Here is a 16,005-nt window from a genome sequence, read left to right as displayed (position 1 = left end):
TTTAAACCATGGCATATAAATAAATGCCAGGAGATACAGACAAGAGCTGGGACAATGGTTCAAAGGGAGCAAGCTGTAAGGATTACTGATCTTAGGGGTATTTCTCAAGGCAAACTAGGACAGGCAAGAAAGGCAAAGACAAAAGGGAAAGCAGAGGGACACAAAAATGAATCAATAGGAGCTACAAGTGGGAGCAAACATCTACAAGGTCCTTGCAGAGACCCCTCAGCCTAATGAAATCACCAGGTGTTGTCCTGTGGCTTTCACAGGCACCTTCTCAGGGAGGTCTTTGTGTCACACAGGCTTTAATTCAGCAAAGTAATTAGCCAGGACTACAAACATACTAATTGATTCCAGTGAAGTCAATGAAAGCAAATTGCTTACACTGTTTACATCCTTTGCTGAGCTGAAAGCAATATGGATATTGAGAGAGGGGACGGGAAATCAATAGCCCAGAAAAGGGCAATGCAAAAAGGAGGGAAAGCTGAGAGTTTGCTGGAAGAAGCCAGGCATTTAAACAGGGAGAGATAATGGAGACAGAACGTTGTTACTGCACGGGGAAAGCACGTGGGACAGAGAAAGCTTCAGAAAGGGAGGGAAGGAAAGATGGCTTTTAGCCTGCTGGAAGAGTTTTCACCAACTATGTGAATTCATCTATCTATAAAAGGCCAGAGAAAAGTGAAATTACAAAGGAAATAAAAAATGTGAATAGAACTTTAATTTGCTTGCACAAGTTTCAAAATGTTTCAAAACCTGTAGGTGTTCTCTGTAAGAGAAATCTCCATCTGTTTCAGCTGGAGACTAATAAACCCCTAAATGAGGGGATTTTCACCCAAAAGGCTGAGGTGAAACAAAGCTGTCACACAATCTGAGAAAGAACTTCAAGCTTTTTCATTTTTAGTATCTACCTTCAAAGCAAAACTCTTTTGTTTGTGTGTTCCACCAAGCACATCACAGCCACAAGTGAATTCACCTCACATGATGGAATTAAACATAATACATGTTTAATTCCAAAACAATGGGATGCTGCTCCAACATGAAGTCTGCTTTTATCTCTGAAAATGTCTGTAAAAGTACAGAACTTGTAAATGCTACAGCAAAGGGAAAAGCCCTAGAATGTATCAGTTTCTTTTTCCATCTGGCAAGATCAAATCCCAGCATCCACCCAGCCTGGAAAATTCAGTGTCAATGACCATTTAGTACAGTTTTTAACTTTCTGTTTACAGTCAAATCAAGCAAAAACAATCCTTACCATGTGAAGAGAAATGATACAATCATTTATTTAAATCAGTTTTTGAAGTCTTAAGGAGATACCTAAATCTTACCTTCTGAGACACCAATACAGACAAAAATATTTCAAGTCCTGTGATTTCTCAAGTAATAACAAAGAAATTCTATGCTCAGATTACAATTTCAAAAAAGCTTTCTTTCTAGGCAGCTCCCTATTATACTGAGCAGGCTGAACACAAAATGAGTCAGAGATCAAGAGTAAGTTATCTGGGGTGTCAAGTGCATAAGGTTAAAGGTGAAATTTTATTAGGTCAAAGGTGATATAAATAAAATCTTTTCTGTCAAAGAAGAAGGGTCACAGGCAAGACATATATAATCTAAAGACATCACAGATGACAAGTAATAACTTTAAGTAGTACAAGTATGTTCTCACTAGAGTTACCTTCACTGACTAAAAAATTGAAAACAGTGATAAATAAGTAACTATGGGTATTATAAAGCTTCCCTGGGATATGGTTTTACTTCTATGTAATACTCTTGATTTTTTTTCTCAATTATTTCAAAACTTGAGAAGTTACTGAAGGCTTTAGTTGTGGAGGTGGCATTAACTGTGCATGCTGAATAAAGAGGTACACAAAGCAGACTGCTCCAATAAATAAAACTACTTTCCTACATTGCAGTGACCATATCCCTAACATGCATATCTTACTACTGCTCTTTGGAAAAAATAATAAGTAATGAAAAGCAGAGAGGGCCTCAAGCCAAGGAAATTTCAGATTACAAGAATATAATTCAGAATGTTATACTCAGACTAATTGAAATATAACTATACATAATATATAAAATATTTAACAGTGGAAGCATCCATATGTTGCCAGCATGCTAAATACTATGCACCCCCTGAAGAATATTAAAATCCACTATCATAATCCTCAAACTGTTCATTCAGTTAGAACTGTTCTCTCCTTTCTCTCCTGCATTATTATTCAAGAGAAACATACATTTAACCCTAAACTTGGTCTTAAGTTCACATCAAAATTTTTTGCTGAGAAACCCTGGATTTAAGCACATGATGTTGGACCCCACAAAAATCAGGATCTCTGTGCCCTCTAGTGGAACTTCTGTTTCCATCAGCTGGGTGCAAAAGCAGTTGTTGGTACGTGAAGAAAATATGCTGGAAAGTACATGTTCCCTATGCCAGAATAGAGTCTATCACACCTTGCCCTGCTCTGGGATTTCCTGGGATACCAGAGATCACCAGAGCATGTCTTGTCACCATCTAACATGGGTTCAGGTTGTCCAAAAGGAAAAATATGATATTATTTGCTTCCCAAGTTCCTTAAAAATAAAGCTACCACTGCATGTGAGAGAGAGCAGAGCTGTGTGGAATGGAAAGAGCAAAGGAAGAGTCCTGAGCAATGCCTTTTTCGGGAAGCTGGAATTGTTATCCACATCAGAGTGGATAATGCTAAATCAAAAGGAGATCCAGTTCACTGTTTTCCTCCAGATTCATCTGAGCCAGCTGCCCAGCAAGAACCACAGTTCAGTCACCAGTGGCCAGACAGACACCAGCAAAGGCTGGAGAGATCCCAGCCCATCCCAGTGCTACAGACTGGCCACACTTTGGCTCCCAGCTTGTGTTTCCAGGCAAAGGGATGCAGCAGGGAGCCTCCTCCCATACATCCAGTGAGGTATGCCTGGCACCTAAACACCCAATCCAAAATCACACAACTGCCCACTAACCACTGTTCAAGAGGAAAAAAAGCAGCTGAAAAAACAGTGTATGTACTTTCATTACAATTGGGAAGGGGTGGCAAAGTGCAGCTCAGCAAACATTTAACCTCCAGACTCCTGTATCTCTCCAATTATCTTTTTCTGTTCTTTCAGTGATAACCAAGAACCAACCCTGTGGGTTTCAGGACCTCAGAGACCTAACTCTCCAAAGCTTTTTAGAAAAGTAAAGATGTTACAACTGGATGTAAGAAACTGTAAACACAGATATTTTAGTACATAAAATAGTAACAAAAACTGGGAAGGAAAGTGAAAAAAATTACGACAACTGAACGGTGTCATCGGAAACAGATTTCCAAACATGACCAAGTTAAACCTGAATCAGCACTGAAGAACTGGCCTGCTCAGTATGTCCTCCTGACCCCTGGCAGATATAATACACAGGCATTCACAATTCTTTTGGGATGTGGCAGAACTCAAATTCCCATAGAAAAGGCCTTGACTTAACCCTGTAGTTAAATTCAGGCAGCAGCAAAGAAAAACTAAACCAGACAACAATTCAAGTGTGTTTTCTACAGCACAGTCTCTTGATTTAGTAAGAAACATCCTCAATTCCTAAAAATCACCCGAAGTGCCAACTGTTCTAAAGAAGCTACTGAAAAACTAACTATTGCTCTTCTTAGCAATGTTAATACTTAAAAAACATTTCCAACCTAACATTTTAAAGTAATTTAGCACTACAGTTTTGAGTACTCTGGACCTTGATGCACAGGACACCACTCTGACCACGTAAGGAAGGACTGAGGTATTTTCAGCAACAAGAAGGAACAAAGGAAAAATGCGAGATGCCGACACCTGCAACATACCAGATTTTTATGATAAAAGGATTATAGCAAGATGAAAACTGCCTTTGATTAATAGAGATTTGTCACATTTTATAGAGAATCTGTTTCAAATGGCAATTGCCTGAAGCATCTGAATGCACTGTTTCTTTCATTTATTTTCATTAGTCTGCTATGATTCCCACGCTAAATGTTCAATTCCTTTATAAGAATTCTCAAGACTTTCACAGGCTACTCAGCTGAATGGCATTTAAAACTAGAGATAATATAAAAAATATGACAAAACTTACCACTTCTTCATCTGAAAGCTCTCGTCCTTGTATACTACTGTTTTCTCTCACAGCTTGTTGGTGTTTTTTCCCTTTAATGTGGCTAAATAGATACACTTCTGATGAAATCTGTAATGACAGTGACTTAATAGTTATTTTTCCTTTGCAAATTCCATCATCCATAAATAACAGTATTTAAAATATAATAAAAAATATGCCAATTTGTCAGGAGTATGTTCAGAAAATTCAAGCACAGTACTTTACTCCTCAACCTAATTTACATAAACATCTTTTATGCAGGACTTAGGAGTAAATTACAGAATGATTTGCTAGCCAGTAGTGTAATAACAGATTAAAAAAATCTTGGCTTCTCATCTCATTCTTACTTCAATCTAACTCCATGTATTGGATTTTCATTCTGAGATGCATGATCAGTGAGTATTGCAAGACTTCAGTCTGCTGAGCCTGAGTTTCTGTTCCAGCACTGCCTGAGGTGATCCCAAGCAATGTTGCTCAATTTAGCAATTACAGGAAATAGTGTTTAGTAGCATATAAGGCTGCAATAATGCACAGTCCTTGCAAATCAGTGAAACCAGTTATCAATAAGAAGAGATCTCCCATCTTCCTGCTCAGTGAGTGTATGGCTTCTCTTCTGCATTTTTCCTGGGATACAGGGAAGGGCAGACACAAGCAGAGACATCCTGGGAGGCTGGAAATCTGCCAGGCTTCCATCAGTGATCAAAAAATAAGACAATGAAGGAAAAGAGGAGACAAAGCAGACACTAATTTTCCCTTCCATCCCTTTTAAGCATCCAACCAAACTCAATTCAAGAATTTCTTGAGTCTGATGTGGTTTCTCCATATCCTTCAGTGAACTTCAATCCAATGAAACCTGTCCAATCAACCCCTGAACTCACAGCAAATTCAAATATCCACAGGATCTTAGAACAAGGTGTTCACAGCTCAGCTACCTGCTAGGTAAAGAACCACATTCCTTACTTGGCTTTAAACCACCTTCCATCTGATGCTCCAGGATCCTTGCTTTTCTTGGCAGAGACAGGTAATAACTGGGCACTGCCCACACTCTCCACTCCACCCACAACTCTACAGTTCTTTCAAACCCTCCCTAACCCATCTTTATAGATTTACACAGACAGAAGAATGCAGAGTAAGGTGCAGAGCAGAGGGGACACAGTAGATGTGCAACACTCTCATCTGTGAGTGAAGCACAACTTGTACCTTCATGGCTTGGGTTGGCCCAGCAATTCCAACAGTTTTCCCTGGATCCAACTTACCATCACATTGCATAAGGAGCACTGTTTCTTTCGTTCATAGGGGGTGAGTTTTGGTGCATAATCAGTATTAGCATGTCTTCCACTACTTAATTCAGCTGCTTTCTCTTTTCTTTGTTCAATTTGTTCCATGTGCCTTCTAATACTTTCATCATGCTGAATGGAAAATAATCAAAGCAACGAAGAAAAATCACGTTGAATTACGGTGGAATCAAACTGTGCAAAGAAAAATGGATGTATTTTTCAACTAATGTATCCTTTCATACCTTCAGCTGAATCTTCTTCTGTAGTTCTTCCATGGCTTCTTGCTGAGCTGCAGTAAGAGCTGCCAACCTCTCTTCTCGATCTCTAACCAAAAGGCAAGAAAAATAGGGAGAACTTGCAATAATGTAAAGCATGAATAATACTGACAGATTTCTGTTAGAAATGGAGAAAAAAAACACCCAGAAATGAAGCTGAAGATGGTTCAGGAGAAAAGAAAAACAGCAAAAAGCAACTTAGTTAACAGAGAATACAAATATTTTCATTGGAATGATTTAATAAAGACAGACACAGAACCTCTGCAGCAGTGCCTGGACCATCCTTCAGTCCAAATCAGAGCAATGACAGTCAGCAGTGAGGAATGTGAGACCATGTCACCCTTTGCATCCTTCAGCCAACAGCTGCACTCAGTGAACCAAAGGGGAGGAGTGGAACAGCAAATTGAAAAGAAACTTCCCAGCACTGAGGGCAGTGTGTTCTACAGAAACATTTCATCAGAGGAAGTCTGAATACAGGAACTTACAGATGAAACTCTGACCAACATCCAATGGTACAGCTGTGAGGGATAAACTGATGCTCTGGAATCCTGCAATTCTAAATGTTCAAGAGACCAAAGGAGAGCAAAAGAGGAGACATTCATCTGTCACCTTCTCCTACTTTGCTCACTGAACCTGTGTGCCCTACATCCCTCTTCCCAAAACTGAATCATGCCTCACACTTCACTTGTCCTCTTCATTTTGAGCAACTCTTCTTCCCCTCCCCAGCACAGATCTCATACATGTGGGTGTCAAAAGAGTCTGTGAATTCCCAAGCATCACCTGTTGAAGAGATTTGGGTTCTTTCCTGTCTGAGAAAAGGTAACAGTTTCAAGAACAACTTCCCAGTGATCAGTAAGCCAAGGGAGCTATGAAATCCTACAAAGGAAGACAGTCAGCTCCTCATGCTGTTTGTACAAGAAGAAGTGGGATGGGAGAGCAACACTTCTCTCAGAAGCCTGGCAGCTCTGAAGGGCCAAAAGCTTTGAGTAAAACTGAGCTATGAAGTCATTCAAAGCCATCAGCCATCTTTTTAAAAGGCATTCTAAAATTAAAGTAGCTTGAGGGACAGAACTAGAAAGGTTAACATAAGGAATATTACCCAAACTGCAATGGGTTTTGTTATGAGTGGATTTTGTTTCTTAAACAGAAATCTGATAAAAAACCCAAAATCATTTACATAAAAGTAGAAGGCTCAGATAAAGTAACATTTGAAAACAAAAAGCCACAGAAAATACAAAAGCAGATAGGAAAGAAGATGGGGGAGGAAGTAAGTCACATGATAAACACTAAACAACTGTTCTTTCAGAAAGAATAAGTGAACTCTTGAATTGCCATGGGTGTGGGGGGTGAGGAAGAGAAGCATTAGGTAGTTTATGTGCTGTCTCCCCTGAGGTATATAAAGGAAAACTGAACTACAGTCTTTGTATTTTAAAGAGCTCCTGACTCACATCAGGAACTGAAACAAAACACAACTAACACATGACCCAAACCCAAAGCTTATTTTAGCTGTTTCTTTCAGTTTGTGGTTTTACGTATTTGTTTAATGCTACAAACTCCAACAAATTATTATCATTGCATACTTTGGGTTAATAGTATTTGAAACAAAATTCTCAAGTTTCCATATATAAAGCACCAACATTACTCCTGCACAAGCCCTTCTGAAAGCATTCTTTTTACATGGTTTGGGTACAGTATATGATTTCTATTGACAAGAACAAAACTTTCCATATTATGGAATTCAACTCTCTGGAATATAAAAATACTTTGAAATTACAACGAAAACCTTACTGGAAACAAGTTAATGTACCATAAGGGCAGAGGGGTTTTTAAAGTCAGTTTTAAGTACACTATTCCTTTCATACAGATGCTTTAATCACCACCAGATGCACATGGTAAAGCTTATACTGAAGAAACTTTAAGAAGATATTACAAAAATTATTCATTCCAGCAAGTATTAAATCTTCAGGATACAAGCTAAATCCTAGCAGCAGGAAAAAAAAAACCAACAAAACACCAAATAATACCCCGAGGTTCCACCACAACACACTGAAATCCAGGGTGGAGGGGACAGCACAGCCAACTCCCTGTCAGGCTCATCCCTCCCTGAACTTGGAAACCAGGAGAGCAAATCCTCCTCTAATTCTGCTCTGTTAGAGAAACCCCAGAACTGTTATTAAGGACATGTAATGACTCTGAAGCCATTCTGACATAACAGATTGTAGGAAACCACAAATACATTCTTTCCTACTCTTTCCCAAAATTATCAGAAAAAAAAAAAGACAAAAAAGGCAAAATCTCTCCTGTGTAATCAGCATCTGGCAAAGAAAAACAAGTGCAAGCACGGCACTGCAATATCAAGTACAAAGTGTTTGAAAACTGAGTGTTATAGCAGCAAATAGAGAGGAAATTTGCTGACACACAATACTAACAGAAGGGAAATGGAAATTGCAGTTTCTCACATATCATAAGGAAATAATTGGGGTGCAACAAAGGGAAGTGGTAGATTATCACTGACTAAACAAAAGGAGCGAAGAATTACATGGTTGGAGCTGTTAGACAAGTTCTAACTGTAGAAGAGCTTAGAGGACAGAGATGTCAATGGGACAAATATCTCACATTTGCTCACTGTGAGGGTTTCCTCAAATTCCAGAAAGATGCAGAAGCCTTACAGATGCACTGTCTACCTTCCCAAAATAGCAAGACCAAATTCTCCCTCTCAGTCCTAACCTTCCTCAAGTGTCTGTGAACAACAGCAAGATACTGAAGGATTCATTCCAACTCACTGTATCCTATTGTGACTTGGCTCAATACACTGAGGAAAGGTCCACGAAGTCCTGGGAAAGGCTATAAATCCTACCCAGAATTCATTACACATCTAATGGAAAGCTAAATCTCTTTATGATGTCACTCATGACTTTGGAAGATGAAAGGTGATCAATACATTTCTGAATATTTTACTTGGAGAAAAAAACACTCCCTTTGTGACAACTCTGAAGAAAACAAGTCATGACAACAGAAATGGATAAAGAACCATTCGTAACACCTGTCACTGAAAAAATGTAACTTCTATCCAGGTTTTATGGAATGCCTGTAGAAGGAGAATTGTAGGAAAACAGGGAGTAATAGGAGGTGAATACAAACAGAATTTTGCAAATTAAACAAGCAGAATTGTAGTTTCCCCTTTCAGAGTTGAAAGTAAACCTCTCTCACACTCAGTGTTCACTCTCTGCACTTCATTTTTGGCATAAAAGAAAGGGAGAGGAGAGCCTATGTGGAATCCTCCTTATGAACTTTTGATTATGGACAAAACCATAAACCAAGTAGTTCATAGGCAGTAGAATTAATGAAGCCTGATTTCCCAATTTTGTGCTTCACAAATGTGATCTCTGGTGTCTACAAAATAGTAAAATTCAATTGATGCCAGTAAGTCCAAAAGTTACTGGAGAGTGGAGGAAATGGGGAACATGGGAACATTAATCTTGTTTCCTTTGAAAACGAAGGTAAAATATAAAAAAGGCAAATTACTAAAAGGTCTTGTCAGCAATAAAACTTAGATGAATGTAGTAACATATAGTCTTGCATCCTAACATTGTGCATGTGCCTAAGGAATACAAAAATCTGTTACAGAACTCATGATGACTCACCTGATTTCTTCTTTCAAACCACTCATCAAGAACAGTGATCAACAGTGATCAATGCTACCTTTGAAATTCCTGACGAGCCAGGAGGGTCCTGCTGTTCTGGGGAAGGTGCACTTTGCTGGAGAGGAGAATGGTGAGGGGCAGGGAGCCAAAGAAAGGATTGCCAAGTTACCTGGCCCTCTCCCGGGCTGCATCTTCCCGGGCTTTCTCCTTCTCCTGCCTCTGCTGCTCAATCCGCGCTTCCTGCTCCTTCCTCTTCATCAGCAGCTCCTCCACCCGCGCCTGCCGCTCCGCCTCCAGCGCCCGCTTGCGCTCCTGCCGGAGACAAGGCAATGCCGGAGACAAGGCAACCCCAGCCCTTCTTTTAGGGCAAAATTAAAAGGGAATCAACAGAAACCGTATTTAACATCTGCTGGTTGCATTTTGTCTTTCATGATGAAGTAAGAAGGGCGTTTTTAAGGAATAAAATGCAAATATGAGCCTGTTCAGAAGCTCGAGCGCACGCTGAAAGCAAGGCTGGATGAACTAACCTGCACATTCATTAACCATATATTTTGCTCATTCTCAAGAAGTCTATGCAATATAAAAGCTTATTAGTCTAGTTCACCAACAAGATTATTTGAAAATATTTTAAACATCCTACACAGGATACAGGTAATGAAGAAATAACAAAATATAGGGCTCAAAATGTATTGCTCAACTGTTAAGCAACTTGAGCATGGAAAAAGCACAGCAGGAAGCATCAGCTTGATCCTTGGTCTGGCAGAAAGGATACAAAGAGAACAGTGTGGCCATAAGTGGGATTTAGGACCGAAATCTGTCTGCAATGTATGTTCAACTGCCAGCCTAGGAACAGACCTATGTCTACACAACCCAGGAAAGGGCTAAAAAGAGGGTAGAGAGAAGACAGAGTTAAAAAAATCCAAAACCACAGAAAGGAATTCAATTATAACTGTGATCTGGAAAAAGGGAACATAAGTAACTACAAAAAACAGGATCACTGGGATTAGGTTTTTAATAAACAATCTAGAAGGGTACTTTTCACTGATAATTCAATTGACCCTTCGAAATCCATAAACTTCCAAATAATCTCTCAAAAAGAGTTTTATCCAGCCCTTTCAGAGTATCTTCTGTCTCAAAAAATGGCCTCAGAAGCACTGAAGTCAGTAACATGCCCCATTTTTCAATAAGGAGATAGGATCAGCTTCTAAGCCTAAGAACTAAGCTCTGGCAGAAACTGGATCCAGAAGTGACCTACAGTTGTGGTGATCTGACATATGTATAGAGAGGGAGGAGGAGTTTATATCAGAAGAAAGCTTGGTTTAGATTCTAACATAGAGAACAGTGCCAAAAAAGTGGATGCATGAGGCTGGGAAAACCTAGTACTGAAATGCTGCTTTAAAATAAAAAAACCCCAAACAAAAAGCAACCAGAACTCCGGGAACACAAACACGTTTGCACTGTGGTTTCCCCTGATCCTGTAAAAAGTACTGTAATTATGACAGCAGGCATATGTTAAGGACTATCTTACTGTTTCCTCTCTCAAAGTTTTAACTATCACTAAAACATAAGGATTTTGTTTATGAAGAAGTAACAAATATTTTCCAAAAAACCCTTAAGACAGGCACGAGTCACCTACCCAGCAGTTATGGCACTCCTGCTACGGGGGTTTTATGATTTACCTTCCTCCCTTTAACCATGGAAACATTTCAAAGGAGAAACACATTAGAATTCACTTTTCCAAAGCCGAACAAAGGAGGGAAGACAGAAAGCAAGGAGGACTCTGCAGAGCCAAAAGGAAACACAGCCCATGTTTCCCTGTCCCCCTGCAGCCACAGACATGTTGTACCTGAACTGCTTCATCACGGGCTTGTTTCTCCTCCTGCCTTCGCTGCCGCTCCTCCTGCAGCTCATTTAAACGCTGTTCGTACTCCTTGAGTTTGTTCAGCACGTCGTGACGTTTGTTCTGAGCTTCCAGGGTGTTTATAAATGCAATTTCATTGACCTGCAAATAATCAGAAAGCACAAGAAAAGGCCTGAGAAGCTGAAACGGGTTTCATTCTTAGGGAATTCCACTCATTTGATAAACTGGTGGGACGTTTCTCCAGAATGGGTTGGAAAACTACCAAGTTGAGAATAAGTCTTTAGAGTTTTTAATGTGGGTTTTTTGTTGTTTTATTGTTTTGTTTGTTTTAAATGAGACAACCCATGGAATATAAAAAGAGAAAACTAATTGTATCAGAAAAAACAAGAAACTTTGGGTAAAATAAAGGAAAATCTTCCCAATCCTCTCAGCAACGAGATTTCATCAGTCTGTTCTCTCATTCATAACATGTGGAATGTTAAGACCCAGATGGATAAATCAGTAAAATAAGTAAGTGCTAGTAGAATCCAACAGGTCTTTTTACCTGACTTTAAATAAATGTGTACTTACTGATTAAAAAAGTGAAACTATATATATTATGAGTAAGAAAAAACCAAACAAGCTAACAGTCTTCATATTTCTTATCCATATAGCCTACTTCATAAACATATATTACCTTTTTCAACCACAGCATAGTGCAATACACAAGAACAAAAAAAGAAAAGAAAAGGTAAGAACTTCAATGTGTACACTAAAATATTGAGTAAAGAGAACATAAATGGACAGACAACAACAGATCACGTAAAGGGTGGTAGGATAATATCTGTAACTTTGTTTACTGACTAGAATCCATTTACAGAATGGATTTTACAGGTCAGTAAACAAGCAAGCACTGGGAATTTAGATAACCAACTGGGCAGCAACAGTTACCATGGGCTGCAGTTATCCTACTCATCAGCTATTTCTCTAAAGCCTTCTGGCCCAACTAACCTTTATTTCCACAACACAAGAGCCTCACGAGGCAGCAGATCCTACACATTTAAACACACACAATATATGAAACATCTGCTTATCTGGGGAATTATGGCAAGTGTGATTTAGTTAATGTAATTACAGAAGTCACACTGTGTAATGAAATAATAATGAAGGTATGTTAGAGTGAATTAGGTCGTCTAGAAATCATTTTAATCCAAGAGACAGGAACAGCAACTAAGTAAAAAAGCTAAATCAGTTTTAATCAAAGTTTTGTTGTGCTTGTCTTGAATAACACGGATGAACAGCTGCATCAATCACAGCTGGGATACATGCTCATCATAAAAGGAAACATTTTGGTTTTAAGGAGATGGGATAAACAGTCTTTAAAAATAAGATATTTTATTTGTATTGTACTGCTTTTGGCTGGGATAGAGTTAATTCTCTTCACAGTAGTTACTATGGGACTATGTTTTGGATCTGTGCTGGAAACAGTGCTGATAACACAGGGATGTTTTAGTTACTGCTGAGTAGGGCTTGCACAGTGTCAAGGCCAAGTGACCAAAGGGATATTTGAGAGCACAGGACATCATGTGCAGCAACAAAAGCATGGGGGAGGTTGGTAGGGGTCGCTGCTTGAGGACTGCCAGTCATTTGCTTTTGCACCACTTGTCTTTCTTGGGTATTATTTATCTCTCTTTGTTATTTTCCTTTTCCTTTGAATTGATTTCCTCCTTCAGTTATTAAACTCTTTCTATGTCTCACCTTTACACTTGTGACTCTCTCCCCCACCCCACAGGTGTGTGGTTGTGTGGTGGTTACTTACTGGTTGGGGTTAAACCATGAAAATGTTTATCAAAGTCATATGAATGAGGCAAACCAAAAAGCACCCATCCAGTGCTCATCTTATGGAACTATGTGTTAAGTCAGAAAAGCACTAAACAAAATACTTATTTTAGAATAACTGCAGGTCTCTATCTATTTCCAGCTGCTTAACAAATCAGTGGTACAAAATACAGAAACAGAACTACTGTTAAAGGATAGAAAGCTTGATCTAGAATAGATGTTTAACAAAGGAGAAGAGCAATGAACTCCCCCCCTTCTCTTTCTACATGTGAAAAGCAGAGAGTTGACAATCACATCTCCTACTCCTTCCAGGACTAGGTACCACTGAAAATGCTGCCGTACTCTGCAAGACAACTATCAGCTCTTCTACTTCAACCCTCTTGTCTTCCAGTCCAACCCACCACGATGTCTAATAACAGCTAATTCATTTAAATTCATACTAGAGAAAAATGGTCTGTTTAGACATCAGCATCCACCTGCTTCACAGTTCACAGGTGTTCATGTCTAACTTGCACCCTCCCTCAGAACCTACATGAGCACTCTTGAGGTGCAACATATATAAAAGCACAACTCTTAAACTGTTCCTCTCTAAAACAAAGTAACCTACCTTAGCTTCTTCCTCTTGTGCTTTTTTCACAATTGCTTGTAGCTGCACTTCACGTTTGAATTCTGCATGGAGTAACTTCTCCTCCATCATCCTGCGCCTTTGATCTAACAATTCTTCTTTCCATTTCCTCACATCTTTCTCCTATGTAGAATGAGTAGATTTGTTACTAATACAGCAACTGAAAATAGGGCCTGAATTTTCCTCAGGGTTTTCTAATACTTGAAGCTTTCTTCATGGAAACAAATACTTTCAGGCCCTACACAAAGCCTGCATTAAGTTTAACCCAAAGTACACCCAAACTGCTTCAGTTTAGTGAGTTTTAGCATTTCTGCTGGATACATGAAACACATTTCTACTTTTTATGTCATCCTTGAGTCTGAGGCAGTCTAGTATGTCGCCAACACTCTCACAGAAGTTCATAATTTGAAATAATGTTTTCTTTAATAGCTGTGAAAACTATGTAAACTCAGATGCAAACTGCATTTCAACCAGTTTTAATCTCTAACATGTTTAGACTGTGGAAAAAAATGTCTTTTCTGAAAGGCAGCAGAGCAGCTCTTTACATTACAGAAAGCTTACCCTCTCCATTAATTTTTGAAGCTTCAGTGTCTTTTCTTCACGTAACTTCTCTCTCAACTGTTGAGCTTTCATTTGTTTCTCTTCATGTTTCTTTTTGGATTCTGCTATTGTTCTTTTAATAAAAACCAAAGCAGAGCAAAAGCAAGTGAGACAACATTAACTGACAGTGTAGTTAGCATTTCTATGTCATTTCAGAAAGAGGAAAAAAAAATAGGCCACTGGAGGGCAATTATTTCCTGTAAATGTGAATACTTTTCTTCTAGACTTCAAATCTTTAGTGGACGATGCAGTACGAGCCCAGACCATTATGAAAAAGTACATCTAGAGCTTTCTGTGACCCTTTCCACCCACAGACTCAAACAGAGTTTCAAGTAGCCATGGGTTTGGCTGCCTGTTTTCCCTGGCCCAGGCAGACAGGTAAGGAGGGAGGAACCTTTTGCGGGAGGGCGAGGACAGCTTCTCGTGCATGTGGATCCCGTGGCCGGGGGGACGGGCGGGCTCCTCCTCCACTCTGTCTCCCCAGGAGTTGCTCTGGCGCCAGGACTCACGAGCTGGGCAGGAGGAAAACAAAGATGGGAGAATTTCAACAGCTTTTCTGGGAAAAGGGTGATTAACAAGCATTAGCTCCTCTTGAAGTTCTCCCTCCGATGGGTTCCCTTGAGCCTAGGTGCAAACGCAGCCTGAAGAATGTTACATTTATCTCTAATCTCTGCACATTTTAAGGCTTAATTATTTTATCACATTTATCTCTAATCTCTGCGTATTTTAAGGCTTAATTATTTTATCACGCTTTTATCCAAATGTTAAGGTAAAACCGGATAAAAAAATGTAAAATTCTAATAGAGAGATGGGTAAAGAAAGCTGAAGAACAAAGACACACAGAGATAGTCTGAACACACGAACTATCCCTCTTCCCTCAGGAAATAACATAGAAAATAACATAACCTGGAACAATATTTAGGTGTTGGGGAAACTTCTGAATTAACGAGCCATGAGTAAAATGGGCATTTTTCTAAATTTTTGCTGTCATTTCCATGTAAGTACAGTAACGTGAAAATTTACCTTCATAATCTGCCAGAACATCATTCCAGTCCATAGACAAACCACAGAAAGATATGCTTCCATTGCCCATGCTAGCCTGAAAATCAATATGAACCAGACAGTAAAATCATAAACCTTAACTCACAGGTGTACACACACACTAAACAGTGCCAAATCAGCAACATTCAGCAGTGTTTCCAAACTGAACTGGGCACTCCAAAGACACATGCTGCTCCTGCTCTTTCTGACAGCAGAAGTGGAGACTTTTGCTTCACCTACTCTTGTGTGGTAGTAATGAAGATAAAAGTCCCAGTTCCTCCCTGTTTTGCACCCAGAAACAGCTGCAACATCAGAGAGCTCTGTACCACTCAGCAGCACTGTGCTGGGAGTTTAGTAAGCCTAAATACACCTTAGTGTGGTGTAATTATTACATGACATTATTTAGCTCACACGTAAAATAGATTACATTAACAAATTCTATATTCATACTCCACTGACAACAAAGACAGCTTGAACTTGGGTGCATTCAAATAAGGTGGACACTCACAGAGAAGTCGCTGTCGTTGTCAGTCTCGATATTGATGTCATTGTTCTCCTCTGCCTCAATCTCCCTGGTTAACTGCTCCTCCTCTGCAATGGCACTGGCAATGGCTTCTTCATTGGCCTTTTCCAAGCGATCTGCTAACTCCTCTTTCTTAGCAAGGACTTCTGCCATGGACTGCAGGAAACACGACACCAGAGAAAAAACAAAGTCACCAGCAAGCCCAGAAAAGTGGATTCCATACAGTTAAT

At 39.4% G+C, this 16,005-nt stretch overlaps 1 protein-coding gene across 7 annotated transcripts in view; it reads right to left on the bottom strand.

Annotated features, from left to right (window-relative positions):
- Positions 1-16,005, bottom strand: part of SCAPER (S-phase cyclin A associated protein in the ER) — a 141,542-nt gene that overhangs the window by 89,520 nt on the left and 36,017 nt on the right. For all 7 annotated transcript variants that reach the window (XR_001921809.3, XM_018081506.2, XM_018081504.3 and 4 more), the window contains 10 exons: positions 15,761-15,931; positions 15,235-15,310; positions 14,606-14,723; positions 14,173-14,284; positions 13,594-13,734; positions 11,154-11,309; positions 9,477-9,619; positions 5,631-5,712; positions 5,368-5,520; positions 4,094-4,201 (listed from right to left, as the gene is read on the bottom strand). Coding sequence is in view for 6 of the 7 variants with exons in the window: in XM_018081506.2 (XP_017936995.1) it covers positions 4,094-4,201; positions 5,368-5,520; positions 5,631-5,712; positions 9,477-9,619; positions 11,154-11,309; positions 13,594-13,734; positions 14,173-14,284; positions 14,606-14,723; positions 15,235-15,310; positions 15,761-15,931 (1,260 nt within the window). In the remaining variant the exon portion in view is untranslated. The remainder of the gene's footprint in view (positions 1-4,093; positions 4,202-5,367; positions 5,521-5,630; positions 5,713-9,476; positions 9,620-11,153; positions 11,310-13,593; positions 13,735-14,172; positions 14,285-14,605; positions 14,724-15,234; positions 15,311-15,760; positions 15,932-16,005) is intronic.

The sequence above is a fragment of the Manacus vitellinus genome, unplaced genomic scaffold, assembly GCF_001715985.3.
Source record: "Manacus vitellinus isolate BGI_N305 unplaced genomic scaffold, ASM171598v3 scaffold_53_pilon, whole genome shotgun sequence".
Taxonomy (NCBI): Eukaryota; Metazoa; Chordata; class Aves; order Passeriformes; family Pipridae; genus Manacus; species Manacus vitellinus.
The sequence above is the reverse complement of the archived record's forward strand: the minus strand, read 5'-3'. Positions and strand labels throughout refer to the sequence as shown.